Source organism: Rhinichthys klamathensis, unplaced genomic scaffold, assembly GCF_029890125.1.
Source record: "Rhinichthys klamathensis goyatoka isolate OS25496 unplaced genomic scaffold, OSU_Roscu_1.1 h1tg000242l_1, whole genome shotgun sequence".
Taxonomy (NCBI): domain Eukaryota; kingdom Metazoa; phylum Chordata; class Actinopteri; order Cypriniformes; family Leuciscidae; genus Rhinichthys; species Rhinichthys klamathensis.
The window spans coordinates 3,781,326-3,801,664 of record NW_026606764.1 but is presented as its reverse complement, the minus strand read 5'-3'; the positions used below and the strand labels follow the sequence as shown (position 1 = coordinate 3,801,664).

Here is a 20,339-nt window from a genome sequence, read left to right as displayed (position 1 = left end):
CAAGGTTAGTATGGACATGTTTTGCCAAAGTTGTCAAATACTGTTGTGAATATTCCAAATAATAATATATGGATACTTTATTACAGTTACCAGGACTGAGCGCCAATCAGCCAGGACTCCAAGGACTCCTCAAGGCAGAAATACCCAAGGTGAGTATGGACATGTTTTGCCAAAGTTGTCAAATACTGTTGTGAATATTCCAAATAATAATATATGGATACTTTATTACAGTTACCAGGACTGAGCGCCAATCAGCCAGGACTCCCAAGACTCCTCAAGGCAGAAATACCCAAGGTTAGTATGGACATACTTATTAGCTGACTTTATGTCCGTCAAGCTCAGACAAGGAGCATCAGTTAAAATAACGTAATTAACATATTACTTTTAATGTGTCGATGTTTGAAAATGTAGAGGGTAGCGTGACTACTTTCTACCATTTAATTAGGAGAATCATGATTTTTTTTTTTTTATTGCATATCGATTACATGTGTTTGCTTCCTTTTTTTACAGACAAGCAAGACAAGTTCCCAATGACAGACAAAAGTAAGTATCAATTGATTGTTACTAGAATATTTTGCTAAATTTTCCTTAATCGTAAATAAAGATTCTCTACTTTATCCTTTACCTTGGTTGATAGCTGGCCACAGTTCTTCTCCTTGTTTTTCCCATATATATGAGGAGGCAGAGATTTGTTCAAATTCTCATGCAAATGTTTTGTTATGGATGTATTGGAGTCGTCATACCTCAGTATTGGGATGTTATTTTGTATGGTATTTGAAATTAACACAATGCCTTTGTTGCATGTAGGATTCCAAAGAAAATTGTTGACGCAGCTTATAGAGATAAAAGAAGAACTGAGAAGAATTGGTAAAAATGTGGAACCAGACACTGTGTTCCACCTGTCTACCTTGGCCACTGAGGAGGAGTTCCAAATCCTAGAAAGGCAGTTGGAAAGTGAGAATACCCGGGCAGCTATGGTAAAAAAACAAAACAAAAAACCCTCCAAAGCAACTTCTCCTCACTAAAACGCTCATCTTTGACAAGTTTATAATATATTTGAACTATAATATTGATATATAATATATCTTTGTCATTGTACATTAAGTGCATTAAGATTGAGTTTGAAACATTCCAAAAAAAAATTTTTTTTGTAATAAAACGTTAAAAAAACAAGATTTAAAATGGCAATAAAAAAAAAAAAAATTTTAAATGAACAATTATAAAAAGTAACTGTCAGTATTAAAATAATTAATTTAATCTGCTGAAATAGAGAGTTTTATAGGGTTAGTGATGGAAAACGTGCAGGTCAATGGGCATCAACCTTTAAGGTTGGTAAATACTTGTAAACTGAAGCATATACTGTAATGCTACCTGCCAAGTACTGACATTGGCATGTGTTGTTCAGGTGGCAAAATTGTGCAAAATAGGAGGAAAAAACCTCAAAGACAGTGCCAGAAGAATGCTGGACAGGTAAAGCCTACAAAATGTGCAACATGATTAATCCAACATTCTGGTGCCAATACTGAATAAGTCTTTCATGTGGCCACAACGCAAATCAGAGATTTAAAAAAATACTTTTTTTAATGTTCATTTTGAAATGTCAGTCTTTAATTGCAATTGTTAATCACCTTAATTTGTATTATGTTTTAGTGTATTCAAAAATTCCCTCATGTCAAAATTCAACATGAAGGGAGGTGGTCCACTGCAGAAGGAGGCTTTTGAAAACACTGCATTGTTCTCAATCATTAGAGGTATGTGTGTCTGTGTGCATGAGGGTACACATTGACCAGAGAGCTTATCTCAGTTTTTTGGCTACATAATATTGATATATATATATATATATATATATATATATATATATATATATATATATATATATATATATATATATATATATATATAAATGAGTGCGTCACCATTATGCAGGTAAAAATGGTCAATTATTAATATAATAATTAATATTGAAATCAATTATTGTCTATATTGTTGATATCAATTATATAGTCAATTTATTTTCCTTTGGAAACGAGATACATGTATCTTAACTCTATATTGCCCAGCTCTAGTGTGCATCCAGGCAAAAGAGAATGACTAACAATTACTGTAATTAGTTAAAAATTATTGTCAACAATGCTTTTCTTGTGCAATTATTTTTTTATTTCTCTCATTTGGCAGATGTCGTGATGACCAATTTTCCAGCGGCAACAGAATTTGAAATAAGAAATGCAATTTCCCGGCATTTTAAACAAGCACCAGGAAGAGCGGGGGGGGGGGGGGGGGGGGGGGGGGGGGGTTATGGGAATAAAGACAACAATTAATTTTTGTTTTATATAATAAAAGGGTATTTTATTTTACTTTTATTTAATTATTTTATATTTTTATTATCTTAAGTTGTTGTTTTCCATATTTTTTTATCTTTTATATTGTATTTGTTATATTTTATTTGCTCATTTGTATTTGGATCTTTTTGTAAGTTGTCTAATTTGTTAATGTTATTTTTCTAAATAACCGTTTTTGGTGTCAGAATCAAAAAACGAAAAACCAATTAAAACCGGCCCGTTTTTCGTTTTTGGCGATAATTTTATCGTTATTCCTTTTTGAACAAAGAATGAAGAGAGTCTTTGAATTTCAGTCAATTCGTTTTTCGTTTATAAACGAAAAACGGAAGTCACGTGGTCTATTCCTTATTTGGAAGCGAGAGTAACCGGTAACACATTCAAAATAAAAATAACTACAGTTAGGTGATTGTAGACTAAAACTAAACTAATATAACGTTTTTTTAGTACAACTAAAGTAGCACTGGGTGTGAAAAAAGACTTGTTATCTGAAATAAAAAGTAAAACTAATAAAATAATAACTCTGGCTGTTAGGGATCTATCTGACATCTGTTTCCTCTACAAATTTGGACATAACCTTAAATAATTGAACATTTGATCTCACTAGTCTTGAACATAATAAACCCTTACGAGTCAAAACCATGGTACAAAATTACCTTCTCTGTCCATCAGCCATATGGTTAGTGCTGCACCACAGCCTGAGGAGCTGGATACCATGTTGCGCCAGACACATTTTACATTTAACAAGAGTATTAGGCCTACTATACTCCTTTGTTTTATTATTTATTTAATTATAAATTGATTTGGGGATGGGGGCCACAAAAACCACACAACAGACACCACAGAAAAAGGACAACACCAGTAAGAAAATGGGGATGAGGCAGAGAAAAGACACAAAAAAACCCACAAAACCAAGAGACAACCAGCCAAATAACAGCAATAAACAGCTAACGTAAGAAAACAACTGAGGGAGAATCAAAAGAAGAAACAGTCAAGCAAATTAAATAATTAAATAAACACAGCACAGCCATGAGAACTAGAATAACAACAATACATTTAAATAAACAACTTAATGAAAAGCATAAAGAATAGTTCTACCTGTGACAACAACAAAAAAAAACTAAATTTGTTTGGGTGAATGTTCAATTTTAACCATAAACATAATAGTAGTATTGTTTGTTGGGCTGGTGATAAAGGAAAATCAACCACTATTTGTACCCTGGTCACTCTTTTTAACAGTTTCCATTACACTCCATTTAGTGGCACTTGTGTCCCACTATTTCCAACAGAAGCATTACTAGTGACACTGGGTGCCGCACTTTTAGCACCAAAGTCACAATTAGTCTTAGTACACAGTACACACTTATTTCAATATCCAATTCCACAAAAGTAGTGCCACAATTCAAAGATGTGGCTTACCATAAACCATGATGTAAATATCTGAAAGGGACAACAAGGCCCTTTTATGGTGCCGGAGGAAGGAGTGGTGTGCTGCTTTGTCCTGCCAGTCCAGCATTTATTTGAAGAGAGAGTGATGGTAGGTGACTGGGGCCAGTCTTGCTACTATCTTCAGTCCTTAAACCCTGCACACAGTGCACAGGCTCACAGCCTCTAGGTATTGGGTAAAATCTGGAAGGTCCTGAGATGAGTACCAGGGAGAAAAACTAAATGATTTAACTTCACTTTTATTTTACTTTACACAAGTACCAAGAGTACAGAGCACTGCCTTCCCTGGTGGTTCATCAAACAGAATTAAACCCAAAAAAAGCAATAAAAGATCTGAAAGTCCCAGAGCTAGAGATCATTTTTTGACTGAGTAATGCTAGGTTTCACACACAAGTAGGTCTACATAACTAATGAGAAATACAAGCTGCATAAAAAAAAAATCATCTACTTAACTAACATAATAAGTAGGCTAAATTACACTGGAGAAAAATGCAAAGGAAAATAAAAAGTATACAACTTTATAGATTTGTTTTGGAAGAGTTTTGTTTTGACACAGAAGGGGTAACAGTAGATGGTGGAAGCTGAGAGTGTTTAGCAGATATAGTGCCATAGAAAGAGGAGCTGGAAGGCAGGTGAAGTTCTGCACACCCTTCAAACTCAGTGATTAGCTTCTGTTGGTAGCGGTGCTTGAAGGGGGGTAGAGAAGGGGGAGAGGGACCTCTGCTGGTTGAGCTTCCACATAGCAAGAAGGGCTATAAATATGTTACAAAACTAAAATGTGAATTAAATTATAGAAACTTATAAATAAATAGGCTACCTGCTATCCTAAGATACATATAAAATGAGTTCACTTGTCTTAATCTGAAGTTACAGGTCACGAATGGTCTTACAAATGTTTAATTCTCCCTAACAGCCAGAGTTATTATTTTATTATTTTTAATTTTTATTTCAGTAAACTAAAGTGTTTTTTTTTGCACACCCAGTGCTACTTTAGTTGTACTAAAAAACGTTATATTAGTTTAGTTTTAGTCTACAATCACCTCGCTAACTATAGTTAGCCAACTTTTATTTTGAAAGTGTTTCCGGTTACTTTCGTTTCCAAATAAGGAATAGACCACGTGACTTCCGTTTTTGGTTTATAAACGAAAAACGAATTGACTGAAGTTTAAAGACTCTCTTCATTCTTTGTTCAAAAAGGAATAACGATAAAATGATCGCCAAAAAACGAAAAACGGGCCGTTTTTAATTGGTTTTTCATTTTTTGATTCTGACACCAAAAACGGTTATTTGGTTTTTCGTTTTGAAACAAAAAACAGAAAAACGGTATTTTCGTTTTGTAATTACAAACGAATTACGGATTATCCAGAGATCCCCTGATCGCACCGGTCAGATGGCTCTCTCTTGAGCTCTTGCGTAAAATAAATTGAAAATGCTTATCACAGGATCTGTCAACAGCAGGGATGTAGTGGAGGCTAAACGCACGTAAACGCCGTTTACGCACCTCCCAATATTCACTGCAGTCAAGCCAGCCTCCACCTCGAAATGAGCGGTCAAACTAGCCGCCCCTATATTTCTCTATGCGCTTATACACTAGGTATTACGGTAAGACCGTCAACCATTCTTCCAGCGAAGGCTATTTCAGTTAGTCCGTCCGTCCGTCCATCCATCCATCTATCTATCTATCTATCTATCTATCTATCTATCTATCTATCTATCTATCTATCTATCTATCTATCTATCTATCTATCTATCTATCTATCTATCTATCTATCTATCTATCTATCTATCTATCTATCTATCTATCTATCTATCTATCTATCTATCTATCTATCTATCTATCTATCTATCTGATGTTGTTTTACAAAATAAGAGCCCCCAAAACTCACATATACTCTGTTTTGTCCATACATTCAGAAAATCATAAAAATAAAAGTCTTAATTTCCACAGACCAATTCCACCTCAGATGGAGAGGACACCTTCTCAACGTGTCCCCTGCAAAGTTTCAGGACATTCTGATGTTGTTTTACAAAATAAGAGCCCCCCAAACTCATATATTAGGCCTACCTGTTGTCTCCATACATTCAGAAAATCATAAAAATAAAAGTCCTAATTTCCACAGACCAATTCCACCTCAGATGGAGAGGACACCTTCTCACCGTGTCCCCTGCAAAGTTTCAGGACATTCTGATGTTGTTTTTACAAAATAAGAGCCCCCAAAACTCATATATTAGGCCTACCTGTTGTCTCCATACATTCAGAAAATCATAAAAATAAAAGTCCTAATTTCCACAGACCAATTCCACCTCAGATGGAGAGGACACCTTCTCACCGTGTCCCCTGCAAAGTTTCAGGACATTCTGATGTTGTTCTACAAAATAAGAGCCCCCAAAACTCATATATTAGGCCTACCTGTTGTCTCCATACATTCAGAAAATCATAAAAATAAAAGTCCTAATTTCCACAGACCAATTCCACCTCAGATGGAGAGGACACCTTCTCAAGGTGTCCCCTGCAAAGTTTCAGGACATTCTGGTGTTGTTTTACAAAATAAGAGCCCCCAAAACTCATATTAGGCCTACCTGTTGTCTCCATACATTCAGAAAATCATAAAAATAAAAGTCCTAATTTCCACAGACCAATTCCACCTCAGATGGAGAGGACACCTTCTCAACGTGTCCCCTGCAAAGTTTCAGGACATTCTGATGTTGTTTTACAAAATAAGAGCCCCCAAAACTCATATATCACCTGTTGTCTGCATACATTCAGAAAATCATAAAAATAAAAGTCCTAATTTCCACAGACCAATTCCACCTCAGATGGAGAGGACACCTTCTCAACGTGTCCCCTGCAAAGTTTCAGGACATTCTGATGTTGTTTTACAGAATAAGAGCCCCCAAAACTCATATATTACCTGTTGTCTGCATACATTCAGAAAATCATAAAAATAAAAGTCTTAATTTCCACAGACCAATTCCACCTCAGATGGAGAGGACACCTTCTCAACGTGTCCCCTGCAAAGTTTCAGGACATTATGATGTTGTTTAACAAAATAAGAGCCCCCCAAACTCATATATTAGGCCTACCTGTTGTCTCCATACATTCAGAAAATCATAAAAATAAAAGTCCTAATTTCCACAGACCAATTCCACCTCAGATGGAGAGGACACCTTCTCAAGGTGTCCCCTGCAAAGTTTCAGGACATTCTGATGTTGTTTTACAAAATAAGAGCCCCCCAAACTCATATATTAGGCCTACCTGTTGTCTCCATACATTCAGAAAATCATAAAAATAAAAGTCCTAATTTCCACAGACCAATTCCACCTCAGATGGAGAGGACACCTTCTCACCGTGTCCCCTTCAAAGTTTCAGGACATTCTGATGTTGTTTTACAGAATAAGAGCCCCCCAAACTCATATATTAGGCCTACCTGTTGTCTCCATACATTCAGAAAATCATAAAAATAAAAGTCCTAATTTCCACAGACCAATTCCACCTCAGATGGAGAGGACACCTTCTCAACGTGTCCCCTGCAAAGTTTCAGGACATTCTGATGTTGTTTTACAAATTAAGAGCCCCCCAAACTCATATATTAGGCCTACCTGTTGTCTCCATACTTTCAGAAAATCATAAAAATAAAAGTCCTAATTTCCACAGACCAATTCCACCTCAGATGGAGAGGACACCTTCTCAAGGTGTCCCCTGCAATGTTTCAGGACATTCTGATGTTGTTTTACAAATTAAGAGCCCCCCAAACTCATATATTAGGCCTACCTGTTGTCTCCATACTTTCAGAAAATCATAAAAATAAAAGTCCTAATTTCCACAGACCAATTCCAGCTCAGATGGAGAGGTGTCCCCTGCAAAGTTTCAGGACATTCTGATGTTGTTTTACAAAATAAGAGCCCCCCAAACTCATATATTAGGCCTACCTGTTGTCTCCATACATTCAGAAAATCATAAAAATAAAAGTCCTAATTTCCACAGACCAATTCCACCTCAGATGGAGAGGACACCTTCTCAACGTGTCCCCTGCAAAGTTTCAGGACATTCTGATGTTGTTTTACAAATTAAGAGCCCCCCAAACTCATATATTAGGCCTACCTGTTGTCTCCATACATTCAGAAAATCATAAAAATAAAAGTCCTAATTTCCACAGACCAATTCCACCTCAGATGGAGAGGACACCTTCTCACCGTGTCCCCTGCAAAGTTTCAGGACATTCTGATGTTGTTTTACAAAATAAGAGCCCCCCAAACTCATATATTAGGCCTACCTGTTGTCTCCATACATTCAGAAAATCATAAAAATAAAAGTCCTAATTTCCACAGACCAATTCCACCTCAGATGGAGAGGACACCTTCTCAACGTGTCCCCTGCAAAGTTTCAGGACATTCTGATGTTGTTTTACAAATTAAGAGCCCCCCAAACTCATATATTAGGCCTACCTGTTGTCTCCATACTTTCAGAAAATCTTAAAAATAAAAGTCCTAATTTCCACAGACCAATTCCACCTCAGATGGAGAGGACACCTTCTCAAGGTGTCCCCTGCAATGTTTCAGGACATTCTGATGTTGTTTTACAAAATAAGAGCCCCCAAAACTCATATATTAGGCCTACCTGTTGTCTCCATACATTCAGAAAATCATAAAAATAAAAGTCCTAATTTCCACAGACCAATTCCACCTCAGATGGAGAGGACACCTTCTCAAGGTGTCCCCTGCAATGTTTCAGGACATTCTGATGTTGTTTTACAAAATAAGAGCCCCCCAAACTCATATATTAGGCCTACCTATGGTCTCCATACATTCAGAAAATCATAAAAATAAAAGTCCTAATTTCCACAGACCAATTCCACCTCAGATGGAGAGGACACCTTCTCACCGTGTCCCCTGCAAAGTTTCAGGACATTCTGATGTTGTTTTACAAAATAAGAGCCCATCAAAACTCATATATTAGGCCTACCTGTTGTCTCCATACATTCAGAAAATCATAAAAATAAAAGTCCTAATTTCCACAGACCAATTCCACCTCAGATGGAGAGGACACCTTCTCAAGGTGTCCCCTGCAATGTTTCAGGACATTCTGATGTTGTTTTACAAAATAAGAGCCCATCAAAACTCATATGTATGCTGTTTTGTCCATACATTCAGAAAATCATAAAAATAAAAGTCCTAGCTTCCACAGACCAATTCCACCTCATCTGGAGAGTACACCTTCTCAAGGTGTCAACTACAATGTTTCAGGACATTCTGATGTTGTTGTACAAAATAAGAGCCCCACAAAACTCATATATTACCTGTTTTGTCCATACATTCAGAAAATCATAAAAATAAAAGTCCTAGCTTCCACAGACAAATTCCACCTCTGCTGGAGAGTACACCTTCTCAAGGTGTCAAATGCAGTGTTTCAGGACATTCTGATGTTGTTTTACAAAATAAGAGCCCCCCAAAACTCATATATACGCTGTTTTGTCCATACATTCAGAAAATTATAAAAAATAAAAGTCCTAGCTTCCACAGACCAATTCCACCTCAGCGGGAGAGTACACCTTCTCAAGGTGTCAACTGCAGTGTTTCAGGACATTCTGATGTTGTTTTACAAAATAAGAGCCCATCAAAACTCATATATTACCTGTTTTGTCCATACATTCAGAAAATCATTAAACTAAAAGTCCTAGCTTCCACAGACCAATTCCACCTCATCTGGAGAGGACACCTTCTCACGGTGTCAACTACAATGTTTCAGGACATTCTGATGTTTTTTTCCAAAATAAATGGCCTTTAAAGACTTCTATTCTCCTACGAGAGGTTCTCTCGTATTGCGTAAGTTGCTTACGCTACGGGTAAAGTAATCTTTTCTTGAGATCTGAAGCCAAAAATTATCCTTAATTTTGAATTTATTGTCAACGCAGTGCGGCAGACAGCAGAACATAAAAGGCTGTGTAAGCGTGCTCATTAGCTGTCCTGCTTAAACTGCAGCAGCCTTCCGGTGAGCCCTACGCGCCCTCCACGCGTCACAGCCCGCCAGAATGGGTGTGGCTAGCATATATAAAAGAAGGGCTCAACAGGCTGAACTCTGGTTTTCATAGACTGAAGCGAATAAGCTCGTGGCGCGATCACGGCAGGTTACACAATACACATTCCCTCTTCTAGAGAGAACCAAGGTTTAGTTAGGTAACCGAGTATGTTCTCTAATGAGAGGTTCTCTCGTATTGCGTAAGTTGCTTACGCCACGGGAACCCCTTGTCAACGCCATGCGCGCCGAGCATTCACTGCATGAGTACCGGGGGAAACCCGGGGAGCATAACATGGGGGAACAGGCGGCAGCAACGCGGGCCAGCACATGTAATAAGCACTTGATAGGAATACAGAGCGGCTCCGCCGGTCTACGTATAAACGCATGGAGTAAAGGCGGCCGGCAACGCGGGCCAACACCAGTACATAAGCACATAATAGGAAAAACATAGAGCCGCTCCGCCGGTCGATGTATAGAGAGTCTCACCCTTTTGTGCAGCTCAACCAGAAGACATGAGAGTAGTGACATGAGAGTAACCGGCACATGCACCGCTGGGCAGAACATACACATCGCTAGACTGATAAAAGATTAGCCTGCAAGGCGGGAACTTCCAGGTTATAAAACCTTACAAATGTAGAGGGGTAGGCCCAGCCTGCCGCCATACAAATATCGTGAATACCATTGCGGTCGCCACTGCCATCATCATTGTCATTTATTATTAATATTATTATTATCATAATTATTATCATTAATCTTGCCATTGTCAATGCTGTATTGGAATTAAGTGTCATTGTCATCACTACTGCAATAACTCCCCCCTTATCTCTTCATGGGCTTTTAATGCAACACAACATAGAAAAAAAAAAAAGAAAAAAAAAAGGAATATGTATGGAAAACCTAACAAACACCAAGGCAGGCAAGACAGGCGAGAAGTGGTTTCAACGGGACAGCATCTCTGTCCCAATTTGAGACACTCTCGCACTGTACTCCCTCTTTTAATGCACCTTAGACATTGCACATAAAAAAATAATAAAAAAAAATAAAAAAAAATTAGGAAAAGATAGGGACTGATGAGATGTGGGGGAAGGTTATCTTATATCTTATATCATCTTTTATTTTGTGCAGGATTGACAATGGCAATTGTTACATAGGAGGTAGGATGGAAATAAAAATCGACCAACACAATATTGGCAGTGTGGTGGTAGTGAGGAGTAGGGTGGTGATTGTAATGACAATGGTAATAGATAATAAATGGTTACTTTGTTTACGCATACACACACATACACATACACATACCCACACTCACACCCGCTCACATACACACTTAGATCAAACACTTAAATCACTTTTATGTCACTTCTGGAATTATGGATTTACAAGATTGCTCACTGCTGCACTATGTTGGTTTGTATGTTTGACTGTTAAATAAAAAATAAAAAATAAAAAAGAATATCGTGAATAGAAATCCCGCTGGACCAAGCCCACGACGAAGCCATGCCTCTAGTGGAATGGGCCCTGATGCCCATAGGGCACTGCAGGTGTTTGGACGCATAAGCTGCTGCGATAGTGTCCACTATCCATCTGGACAGGCTATGTTTCGAGGCAGCGAGACCCTTGGTGCGCCCTCCAAACAAAACAAATAGCTGCTCAGAACGCCTGAAGGTGGCGGAGCGCGTGATGAAACTCTCAGCGCCCTGACGGGGCATAGGAGGTTATCACTGTCTTCGCTATCGGATGCTGGCAGAGCCGATAGGGAGATGACCTGTGCTCTAAAAGGCGTGCCAATCGCCTTGGGGACATAACCATGTCTCGGTTTGAGGATAACTTTAGAGTCGTTTGGTCCGAACTCGAGACACGCGGGGCTAACAGATAGCGCGTGTAGATCCCCCACACGTTTTACTGATGACAGAGCTATCAGAAAAACGGTCTTGAGCGAGAGGTATTTTAGGTCCACGGATTCTAACGGTTCAAAGGGAAACACTTTCAGGGCCTCTAAAACCAAAGAAAGATCCCAAATAGGAACCGAAGGGAGCTGCGGGGGATTCATCCTCCTTGCTCCTTTGAGGAAGCGGATGATGAGCTCGTTCCTTCCTATCGCTTTGCCGCGCGCCAACTCCGTGAACGCTGCAATGGCCGCAACGTACACTTTAAGCGTGGAAGGGGACCTGGCTATTTCCAACAGCTCTTGAAGGAAGGAAAGCACCCACGAAACCCCACATGTGCGTGGGTCCAGGCTCTTTGTAACGCACCATTCGGAGAACACCGACCATTAGGGCGCATAGAGCTTTCTCGTAGAAGGAGCTCTAGACTGTGTGATCATGTTCACGACCCCTTCTGGCAAAGCAACGGGTATCCGTTGATCATCCACGCATGCAGAGACCAGCGCTCTTGGGTGGGGATGCCAAATTGATCCACCGGCTTGAGAGAGATCTTTCCTCACCGGGATCGGAAGTTGAACCCAAGTTTGGTTCTCCCATCGCGGGGCTATGAGGAGCACTGAGCGGCGCGTTTCCCTGATCCTCTTGATTTCCTGTGGTAACAGCAAGATCGGAGGAAAAGCGTACAGCGGGCAGCTGGGCCAGGTTTGGGCCAGCGCATCCTCGCTCTTCGAGAAGAATCTCAGGCAATGAGCGTTGTCTTTTAACGCAAAAAGGTCGACTTCCGCTTTGCCGAAAAGGCGCCATAGTGACTGGACTGTCTGAGGGTGTAGGGACCATTCTCCCGGGGGAATGTTGTCCCTGGACAGTCTGTCTGGGCTGACATTCTCGAGGCCCGGTACATGCGCGGCTCTCAGCAGGCGCAACGAGTGATGGGCCCACACGAGAAGGCGTTCCATCAGTTTGCAGAGATTCCTGGATCTGACACCGCCTTGGTGGTTCACGTAGGACACCACAGACAAGTTGTCTGAGCGGACTAGAACATGGTGGCCCCGTATGTGTGGGAGGAAGCGCTTCAGCGCGTTCTCGACCGCTACCATCTCCAGACAGTTTATATGAAGGCATCTCTCTTGGTCTGACCACATGCCAAAGACCGTTCTGCCCTCGAAAAGAGCACCCCAACCTAAGTTGGAGGCGTCTATCGAGATAACCTTCCGGTGTGAGACAGCTCCCATTGTCACTCCCCGCTAGTACCAGTCGGCCGCTAACCAGGGTCTCAGTGCTAAAACGCAGCTCTGAGTCACCCTGATTCGTATGCCGCCGGACGCCCAGGCTCGGTGAGGCACTCGAGCGTTCAACCAGAGTTGCAGCAGGCGCATACGCAGTAGACCCAGCTGAAGCACTGCTGCAGCTGATGCCATACAACCCAGCATCCTCTGAAATGTTTTTAGAGGTGCAACTCTGTCTTTCTGGAAAGATGCGGCCAGGCGTTGAACACGACGCACGCTGTGTTGACAGCCGGGCCGTCATTGCCACAGAGTCCAGGTCTATACCCAGAAAAGAGGCTGACTGACTGGACAGTAATGAGCTCTTGGTCCAGTTGACCGTGGGACCCAGGCTTTCCAGGTGACTGAGAAGCACCGTTCTGTGAGAAATAAGTTCTTTCTCTGACTGTGCTAGAATCAGCCAATCGTCCAAATAGTTCAAAATCCGCATGCCCTGACTTCTCAGGGGAGCGAGGCCGTGTCCATGCACTTCGTGAAAGTACGGGTTGCTAAAGATAGGCCGAACGGCAGGACAGTGTATTGATGTACCTGCCGTCGAAGGCGAATCTCAAGAATGGTCTGTGACGAGGTACTATCTGAATCTGAAAGTAAGCGTCTTTCAGATGGAGGGAAATAAACCTGTCCCCCGGGCGAATTTGTGCGAGGATCTGTCTGGTTGAGAGCATTTTGAACGGTCGTCTCATAAAAGCTCTGATCAAATATCTAATATCTAATATCGGTCTGAGAGCTCCGTCCTTCTTGGGCACGGGGAAGTAACGGCTGTAAAAGCCTGACTCGCTCAGAGAAGGAGGTACCGGTTCTATGACTCCCTTGCACAGTAGTTTCACTATTTCTGCATGAAGTAGGTGTGCTACTTCCCCATTCACTCTCGTCTCGGTTCGCGCTCGAAAGCGCGGGGGACGGCGAGCAAACTGCAATGAATAGCCCTGCTTTACTGTGCTCAGCACCCATTCTGACGCGCCTGGAATAGCTTCCCATGCTTTTGCATGCAGGGCTAGGTCTCCGGGTTCCGATTGCCGCATTCTGCGGGCTCGAGTACCTGATTCGGAGGTGTGGGTGCAGTGCGCACGCTCTCGGTACTCGAATATGGCGGCTCGCAGACAGCGATGGCTGGCCGTTTTATACACGATGTCCCGGTGGCTTTGGATGGGGAGCATATTGTGCGAGGAACGGGGCGCACCGGGGGTAAGATGCTTGTCAGTAAGTGTGAGCGCTCGTGAGCAGGCACAGGACTTACATCTGTAATGTGACAGGCAGGGAGTGGCCGTGAAACAGAATGGGTAGTGAGTAGGTGTGGGCACGGGGTCGCAGGCACATGTCCTACATCTAACACTCGAGCGGCTTTTGCCAGCTTTATGAGAGTGGGCTCTGTGAGAGACACAGGGCTTGTGTGTAGGGGTGAACATTGAGACGTGGGCACATTTTCCAAGTGGATGCTGCACATTGGTGGTGGTTGAGGAGATTCCCCCTTCCATGTAAAGCGCTTTGAGTGCCTAGAAAAGCGCTATATAAATGTAATGAATTATTATTATTATTATTATTTTCTACACTTAAAACACATGCGGCGTGAGCCGGACAACCAGACATTATGCTCTTTTTGACATTTCTTTGGGTCGCCGTGACAACGGCGGTTGTATACAGGCGAGTGGGTTGTGTCACCGGCTCGTTGGCTGCGTAAAACACATCTGCAGTAGCCTTAACTACGGCAGACTGGCAGAGCGGAAAACTTTGACGGTGGACCGGCCGCGGCGGGGCTTAACCGTCTTTTCCTCCTTCAAGCTGCTAGGAGGACTTCGCAGGCTCAGGTTTCAGCGCGATCTTAGGCTGGAGTCCCCGCCCTGTCGACGCTGCGAAAACGGAGGTTGAGCCGGACGCTGAGTGAGGCTTCGAGCAGGCTGGTCCCGAGGGCGGCGTGCGGGTGAGCTCGAGCGGAAAAAGGTTCATAGCCTGCGTGGTCTTTTGTACCTCCGAGAAGCGGCCTACGATCCCGCTAACCGATGGGCCAAAGAGGCCGGTGGCGGAGAACGGGGCGTTGAGGAAAACAGCCCACTCGGACTCCCTTATGTCGGCGAGCGTCAACCAGAGGTGCCGCTCTGTGACGGTCAGCGAGGACATGCACCTTCCAAGAGCCTGGGCAGCGGATTTAGTAGCGCGAAGGGAGAGGTCCGTCGCGCTGCGCAAATCCGTGATGGAGGCAGGATCCGGGCCTTTCTCATCCAGCTAACGGAGGAGATCGGCTTGGAGGATTTGTAGGACTGCCATGGAGTGCAAGGCTGAGGCAGCCTGTCTGGTGGCGGCGAAAGCGCGGCCGACAAGGGCTGATGTAGTCCTGTAGGTCTTGGATGGGAGGGAAGTCTTTGAACGCCATCCAGAAGGCAGGCAAAGGTGCGCTGCAACCGCTTCTTCCACTGGGGGGATGGAGCTATACCCTTTCTTGGTGTCGCCGTCAACCTGTGAGAGCGCCGAGGAGACATGAGAGTGGACTCTCGTGGAGAACGGAGCATTCCACGATTTGGAAAGCTCAGCGTGGAGCTCTGGCAGGAAGGGTGCAGTCCTGGATGCGGGTGCTTGGCGGCGGCGATGAAGGAAACAGCCATCGAGTCTGTTCAGCGCGGGCTCATCAGGCGCTGACCACTCGAGGCCAAGTTGGTCAACGGCCTTGGTGAGGAGGCGCAGGAGTTGCTCATCCACGCCGGCCCGAGTAAGACCGGACTCCTGGACTGATGAGGAGGCAGAGTGGTGTGAACCGGACCATCCCTCGCTGTCAGAAGCCAGGATAGAGCAGCTGTCAGCGGCGGCGTCCTCATCCACTTCGACCGCTTCATCCCCTGAGGAGGCGCGGGCGGGAGCCGGCGTGGAGAAGGAGATAAAAAAGCTTGAGGTAAGGCTTCCGGCGAGCTTTTAGGCACCACATCGGTCTCCGGTGGCCTATAGGGAGCGGCGCTTCTTTCTGCGCGGCCCAGCAGAGACAGGCAGAGTGACAGCTTCGTCTTTGAAAGCTTCAAGTCGAGCCCGCAGGGTCGACATTGAAAGCTCCTCGCACTCAGGGCAGCCGCCCGAAGAGAGCACGGCGACGGCGTGCTCACGGCCCAGACAGAGATCACAGATGAGATGGCGGATTTTGAGAAAAACGCCTCGCGCTCTTTTACAAGAGAAAATTGTGTGGACACACATACAGCAGAAAAGGATATAATCGCCGCATAGCGCAGCAGGCATGGATGGCTGAAGGCGGCGAAGACGGCCGGCTTCCTCAGACGCTTTCCTAGGATTGCTGGTCGCTTGTTTAGACGGCGGCAGCTTCGCTGAAGAGATGAAAATCAGAGTTCAGCCTGTTGAGCCCTTCTTTTATATACGCTAGCCACACCCATTCTGGCAGGCTGTGACGCATGGAGGGCGCGTAGGGCTCACCGGTAGGCTGCTGCAGTTGCCCCAGGACAGCCAATGAGCACGCTTATACAGCCTGCTATGTTCTGCTGTCTGCCGCATTGCGTTGACAATAAATAGAAAATTAAGGATAATTTTTGGCTTCAGATCTCGAGAAAAGATTACTTTACCCGTAGTGTAAGCAACTTACGCAATACGAGAGAACCTCTCGTAAGAAAACAGAAGTTTTTAAAGGCCATTTATTTTGTAAAACAACATGAGAATGTCCTGAAACATTTTAGTTGACACCGTGAGAAGGAGTCCTCTCCATCTGAGGTGAAATTGGTCTGTGTAAGCTAGGACTTTTATTTTTAGGATTTTCTGAATGTGTTGACAAAACAGCACATATATGTGTTTTGGGGGGGCTCTTATTTTGTAAAACAACATCAGAATGTCCTGAAACATTGTAGTTGACACTGTGAGAAGGTGTCCTCTCCATCTGAGATGAAATTGGTCTGTGTAAGCTAGGACTTTTATTTTTATGATTTTCTGAATGTATGGACAAAACAGCATACATTTGAGTTTTGATGGGCTCTTATTTTGTAAAACAACATCAGAATGTCCTGAAACATTGTAGTTGACACCTTGAGAAGGTGTACTCTCCAGCTGAGGTGGAATTGGTCTGTGGAAGCTAGGACTTTTATTTTTATGATTTTCTGAATGTATGGACAAAACAGTGTAAATAAGAGTTTTGTGGGGCTCTTATTATGGAAAACAACATCAGAATGTCCTGAAACATTGTAGTTGACACCTTGAGAAGGTGTACTCTCCAGATGAGGTGGAATTGGTCTGTGGAAGCTAGGACTTTTATTTTTATAATTTTCTGAATGTATGGACAAAACAGGTAATATATGAGTTTTGGGGGGCTCTTATTTTGTAAAACAACATCAGAATGTCCTGAAACACTAAAGTTGACACCTTGAGAAGGTGTATTTTCCAGCAGAGGTGAAACTTGTCTGTGGAAGCTAGGACTTTTATTTTTATGATTTTCTGAATGTATGGACAAAACAGGTAATATATGAGTTTTGTGGGGCTCTTATTTTGTAAAACAACATCAGAATGTCCTGAAACATTGCAGGGGACACCTTGAGAAGGTGTCCTCTCCATCTGAGGTGGAATTGGTCTGTGGAAATTAGGACTTTTATTTTTATGATTTTCTGAATGTATGGAGACAACAGGTAGGCCTAATATATGAGTTTTGGGGGCTCTTATTTTGTAAAACAACATCAGAATGTCCTGAAACTTTGCAGGGGACACGTTGAGAAGGTGTCCTCTCCATCTGAGGTGGAATTGGTCTGTGGAAATTAGGACTTTTATTTTTATGATTTTCTGAATGTATGGAGACAATAGGTAGGCCTAATATATGAGTTTTGGGGGCTCTTATTTTGTAAAAAAACATCAGAATGTCCTGAAACTTTGCAGGGGACACGTTGAGAAGGTGTCCTCTCCATCTGAGGTGGAATTGGTCTGTGGAAATTAGGACTTTTATTTTTATGATTTTCTGAATGTATGGAGACAACAGGTAGGCCTAATATATGAGTTTGGGGGGCTCTTATTTTGTAAAACAACATCAGAATGTCCTGAAACATTGCAGGGGACACCTTGAGAAGGTGTCCTCTCCATCTGAGGTGGAATTGGTCTGTGGAAATTAGGACTTTTATTTTTATGATTTTCTGAATGTATGGAGACAACAGGTGATATATGAGTTTTGGGGGCTCTTATTTTGTAAAACAACATCAGAATGTCCTGAAACTTTGCAGGGGACACGTTGAGAAGGTGTCCTCTCCATCTGAGGTGGAATTGGTCTGTGGAAATTACGACTTTTATTTTTATGATTTTCTGAATGTATGGAGACAACAGGTAGGCCTAATATATGAGTTTTGGGGGCTCTTATTTTGTTAAACAACATCAGAATGTCCTGAAACTTTGCAGGGGACACGTTGAGAAGGTGTCCTCTCCATCTGAGGTGGAATTGGTCTGTGGAAATTAGGACTTTTATTTTTATGATTTTCTGAATGTATGGAGACAACAGGTAGGCCTAATATATGAGTTTGGGGGGCTCTTATTTTGTAAAACAACATCAGAATGTCCTGAAACTTTGCAGGGGACACCTTGAGAAGGTGTCCTCTCCATCTGAGGTGGAATTGGTCTGTGGAAATTAGGACTTTTATTTTTATGATTTTCTGAATGTATGGAGACAACAGGTAGGCCTAATATATGATTTTTGGGGGCTCTTATTTTGTAAAACAACATCAGAATGTCCTGAAACTTTGCAGGGGACACCTTGAGAAGGTGTCCTCTCCATCTGAGGTGGAATTGGTCTGTGGAAATTAGGACTTTTATTTTTATGATTTTCTGAATGTATGCAGACAACAGGTAGGCCTAACATATGAGTTTTGGGGGCTCTTATTTTGTAAAACAACATCAGAATGTCCTGAAACTTTGCAGGGGGCACGGTGAGAAGGTGTCCTCTCCATCTGAGGTGGAATTGGTCTGTGCAAATTAGGACTTTTATTTTTATGATTTTCTGAATGTATGCAGACAACAGGTGATATATGAGTTTTGGGGGCTCTTATTTTGTAAAACAACATCAGAATGTCCTGAAACTTTGCAGGGGGCACGGTGAGAAGGTGTCCTCTCCATCTGAGGTGGAATTGGTCTGTGCAAATTAGGACTTTTATTTTTATGATTTTCTGAATGTATGCAGACAACAGGTGATATATGAGTTTTGGGGGCTCTTATTTTGTAAAACAACATCAGAATGTCCTGAAACTTTGCAGGGGGCACGGTGAGAAGGTGTCCTCTCCATCTGAGGTGGAATTGGTCTGTGCAAATTAGGACTTTTATTTTTATGATTTTCTGAATGTATGGAGACAACAGGTAGGCCTAATATATGAGTTTTGGGGGCTCTTATTTTTTTAAACAACATCAGAATGTCCTGAAACTTTGCAGGGGACACGTTGAGAAGGTGTCCTCTCCATCTGAGGTGGAATTGGTCTGTGGAAATTAGGACTTTTATTTTTATGATTTTCTGAATGTATGCATACAACAGGTGATATATGAGTTTTGGGGGCTCTTATTTTGTAAAACAACATCAGAATGTCCTGAAACTTTGCAGGGGACACGTTGAGAAGGTGTCCTCTCCATCTGAGGTGGAATTGGTCTGTGGAAATTAGGACTTTTATTTTTATGATTTTCTGAAAGTATGGAGACAATAGGTAGGCCTAATATATGAGTTTTGGGGGCTCTTATTTTGTAAAACAACATCAGAATGTCCTGAAACTTTGCAGGGGACACGTTGAGAAGGTGTCCTCTCCATCTGAGGTGGAATTGGTCTGTGGAAATTAGGACTTTTATTTTTATGATTTTCTGAATGTATGGAGACAACAGGTAGGCCTAATATATGAGTTTGGGGGGCTCTTATTTTGTAAAACAACATCAGAATGTCCTGAAACTTTGCAGGGGACACGTTGAGAAGGTGTCCTCTCCATCTGAGGTGGAATTGGTCTGTGGAAATTAGGACTTTTATTTTTATGATTTTCTGAATGTATGGAGACAACAGGTAGGCCTAATATATGAGTTTGGGGGGCTCTTATTTTGTAAAACAACATCAGAATGTCCTGAAACTTTGCAGGGGACACCTTGAGAAGGTGTCCTCTCCATCTGAGGTGGAATTGGTCTGTGGAAATTAGGACTTTTATTTTTATGATTTTCTGAATGTATGGAGACAACAGGTAGGCCTAATATATGAGTTTTGGGGGCTCTTATTTTGTAAAACAACATCAGAATGTCCTGAAACATTGCAGGGGACACCTTGAGAAGGTGTCCTCTCCATCTGAGGTGGAATTGGTCTGTGGAAATTAGGACTTTTATTTTTATGATTTTCTGAATGTATGGAGACAACAGGTAGGCCTAATATATGAGTCTCCATCCTCATCCACTCTGTGACTATTTT

The 20,339-nt window shown here is 42.3% G+C and overlaps 1 protein-coding gene across 1 annotated transcript in view; it reads right to left on the bottom strand.

Annotated features, from left to right (window-relative positions):
* Window positions 1-15,076, bottom strand: part of LOC130100466 (extracellular calcium-sensing receptor) — a 54,216-nt gene extending 39,140 nt beyond the window's left edge. The window contains exons 1-5 of the mRNA XM_056265942.1: window positions 14,835-15,076; window positions 14,001-14,200; window positions 13,181-13,351; window positions 12,239-12,711; window positions 11,518-12,034 (exon numbers count right to left, since the gene is read on the bottom strand). Of these exons, the coding sequence (XP_056121917.1) occupies window positions 11,518-12,034; window positions 12,239-12,711; window positions 13,181-13,351; window positions 14,001-14,200; window positions 14,835-15,076 (1,603 nt within the window). The remainder of the gene's footprint in view (window positions 1-11,517; window positions 12,035-12,238; window positions 12,712-13,180; window positions 13,352-14,000; window positions 14,201-14,834) is intronic.
* Window positions 15,077-20,339: the final 5,263 nt, after the last annotated feature.